Raw genomic sequence first — 3,601 nt, 5'->3', positions numbered from 1 at the left:
CATCAAAGAACCACAAGAGTAGATGACTCCTAGTGCTTCTGAATCTCTGTCACGATACTTTGATGTCAAACACCGATCGGTCTGTGCAGCACTGCTTCAAATTCAACGTGACTATGGCCAATGGTTCAACAAATTCATTCAAAACGTGACAAAATTTAGCAAAACAGACATTGTTTCTAAAATAACACAATATTAACTTCTTAATGAACTGTTGTTTATTATTGGACTTAGCCTACAGCTCGTGTGGTATTTATTAACTATGTGAAGTAAATATGAGACTAATTTCAAACGTATCTTGATCTTGAAGGGATATTCTCTAGGCTCCATCACACAGTCAGCTGTTGCTCTGTCTATTAGTCATCGGTCGACTGAATGAAACGGATCCACAGGTCTGGGGCAAGTGCGGCAAATGCACTAATAATTTTAACATGTTTTTTTCTTCATAATTAATTAATCTAATTAACGCATTAAATTACCAGCCCTACTAAAAATATAAAATTTCCCCTTCTGCTAGTATATACATTTGAACTTTAATATTGAGGTTTTCACCTACTCTCAGCTCAACTCAAGCTAACTCTTCATGTTAAAGTGATTATTAGCCACAAAAAGCACATTCTCTGCTCATCTGTTCACTGGCTCTCAATGAACCAGCACACACTGTTAATGGTTTTGAGGGGAACACTTTGTGTTAGAAAGTGAGGAGTTTTCATAGAGCATTAAACATGCTGAAAAGATCGGCATGATGTTCTACAGGAGCACGGATCGGCAAACACCAATAACTACTGATTTAAGGAGTCAGGCTCGTTTACAATACTCATATTCTATACTCTATACTCATCTTTAATAATTTAATAAAAATTTCTAATTAAGTTTAACCACTTTAATATCCTATTCAATTTATTTGCTTAATACATTTCATAATGTTCAGAAATGTGTGTGTGTAGATTTATATTTGTATTATTTTTATTTGAAATAGGTTTCTAATATTCTACTATTAGGCACCTACAGTACTGAACACAGCTTTCACTCTCAAACTAATAAACAATAATAAATACAAATGTTCATGTGTGGTCAAGGGTAGTCAAATTTTTTTAAAACCAGTCAGAGCAAAAAATCTTCATATCTTCATATTTACAGCCAAAATGCTATCTTTCGAGCAGACTTCATGAACCATGAAACATTTTGTATACAACACAAACAAGTTTTGAAGTAGAATTATTGTTATTTACTTGTAATAAATGATATGACTTATTAAAATGCACTGAAAAAAAAAAAAAAATATATATATATATCTTTCTCAATTTCCCACATTGAAAACACTTTACAAAATTAGGTTTTTGTTTTTCCTTTTATACAAATAAGTTTATATATACAGAAATCCACATGTGTAAAAAAGTAAGATCATATAATGATATAATGTCACATGCGTGTAGTTAGTTTCGGAGGTCAAGGGTCATGAGGATCCTTCTAGCAGGGCTTCTGGACGGTCACGGGGTACAGGAGGGGGATAGCGATGCCCTGGTCCGGTTTCTGAAAGGCGCTGATCAAATTCTTCACTTTTCTGAACAAGCGCTTATTCTGTCCTGGTGCTGTCTGTAAACAATAAACGAATAAACAAACAAACAAACAAACAACAACAGCATCAGTATAATCTATTAACAAGGAGCAGATAAACTAAAATTGTTCTAACCACTTCTGTAGTACCATAGTTATATCTATATCTATAATATCTGAGTTAGTTGAGTTATATCTCTGCACTGTTCTACAGTGTTTGAAAGAGAAATGTCTTGGGCTATTACTATTTCTTTCTTTCCCTTCTTTCTTTCTTGTCAGTTATATAAATGTGTGTGTGTGTGTGTTTCAGACTCAATGTGACGGGGTTGAAACGATTAACCTTTTTCAGGTTTAAAAGTAGTAATATCACAAACTGAAATCATTTTAAAAACAAATGTTAATACTAGCATTAATGACAAAAACAACAATAATAAAAAATAAATAAATCGAGAATCTGTTTCCTGAGAAACTCATTTTATTAAACTATAAATATAGCTTACAAATGAGGAAACACACACCTATACAATTTCATAATTATACAAATACTAATTATTATTATGGCATGGTAATTATTAGTCCTATAGTTGCCTGAATCCAAATGTTGAAAGCAGATGATTTGTGTTTGATGCTGATGTGTGCAGCTGTCAGTGGCTCACCTCGGCCGCCCAGGAGCCCTCGGCGTCTCTCTGGAGCCGGTACGTGTAGACGAAACCATTACACCTGAAACACACACACACTGAGTCAGAGTCAGGGCAAACACACACACACAGCCCAGCATCTCTGACGAAAAACAGATTCTACATTCACACGTTATCAATAAATCAAAGGTTATTTGACTACAAGAATGTTTTCAGTTTTTATGCTTCAAAATGTGGCATTTGCCATTTTATTGTAATTGTAAAAAGCATTTCTATATATGTTGCGTGACACATGTTGAGGCTAGATGAGCAAAAGCAGAGATTTGTGGAGGACTTACAGAACGCAGAGGCAGTATGCGCCAGCAACACTCTCACTGTCTCGGATTAAATAGCTGCCGTCTCTGCCCGCTTCACACAGACGCATCTCACACGTCTCTCGGCTGATGGCCCCGTGATACACAGACAGAGATTCCATTGTGCTGCATGCATTGTTTGTCAGGCAATCACTACACGCGTGTTATATGTGTCCCTTGAACAGGAAATGATGAAACCAGGCAGGAAACAAGCACTTCAAAAATAAGGCACAATTTCTACAACAATAGCAAAAGCATGCGAAATGTCAGGTGAACATCAGAGAATGCATTTTCAGATAATCTGGAGTCAGGACGCACCGCTGATGATTAATGTTTGATAACGCCGTCATTCCCTTTGTGTGTAAAATTGTTCATATGTAACATTTTTGATCTTTCAAGTTGCTTTCACAGGTCTCACCTAAGATTCTCCTCTAGGTTTACAAAAATATAATAGGCCTCATCTGAAGCTCTGTGAACTAGACGTCAGTTGTTTTGGGCTAGGGAACATATTAAAGCCCTCACATGGAAGAATGCTGAAGTTTCCTCTCCTCTGTGTGTTTGAGAGTATCGCACATGAACAAGGAGGGATAATAGTGATGTATCCTGTTATAGAGCATCCCTGTCACCACATTCATCCTGTGTCTCTCTCTCTCTCTCTCTCTCTCTGTGTGTGTGTGTGTTGTTGACATAGATATAAAGCAAGAAACAGAACTGCATTTGCTCCTCGTTTTCCCACCTTTACCTCCAGCTCCTCCTTTCAGACTAATTGAATTGAAGACATTTTTCAGAGATGGTTTACTTCACACAGCTTTTGGTTTGTTACACAGCTGGCTCCTGTCCCTCTCATCGAAGAGAGCATAAAAGGTGTGAAGAAGAACGATTCTGGAGAAGAAAGATGAGGGTGAGTGCATGATGACAGAATGTGCTGTTTTGCCTTTAACAAAACTACTAATGCTAAAACTACTAATGCTAATAGTGTAACTGTGATATAATAATCTGACATCACACCCTGACAGCTGCATCCACAGGGCCAATTCTTATTAATCAAGCGGGATC

The 3,601-nt window shown here is 36.7% G+C and overlaps 1 protein-coding gene across 1 annotated transcript; it reads right to left on the bottom strand.

Annotated features, from left to right (window-relative positions):
- Positions 1-960: 960 nt before the first annotated feature.
- LOC128026900 (SH2 domain-containing protein 1A-like) lies at positions 961-2,697 on the bottom strand. Its single transcript, XM_052614172.1, has 3 exons — positions 2,531-2,697; positions 2,211-2,274; positions 961-1,593 (listed from the first exon to the last, which is right to left on the bottom strand). Exons 1-3 carry the CDS (start codon positions 2,665-2,667, stop codon positions 1,468-1,470), a joined length of 327 nt encoding a protein of 108 aa, XP_052470132.1. The 5' UTR covers positions 2,668-2,697; the 3' UTR covers positions 961-1,467.
- Positions 2,698-3,601: the final 904 nt, after the last annotated feature.

Source organism: Carassius gibelio, chromosome A14, assembly GCF_023724105.1.
Source record: "Carassius gibelio isolate Cgi1373 ecotype wild population from Czech Republic chromosome A14, carGib1.2-hapl.c, whole genome shotgun sequence".
Lineage (NCBI taxonomy): Eukaryota > Metazoa > Chordata > Actinopteri > Cypriniformes > Cyprinidae > Carassius > Carassius gibelio.
This window is presented reverse-complemented; position numbering and strand designations above follow the sequence as displayed.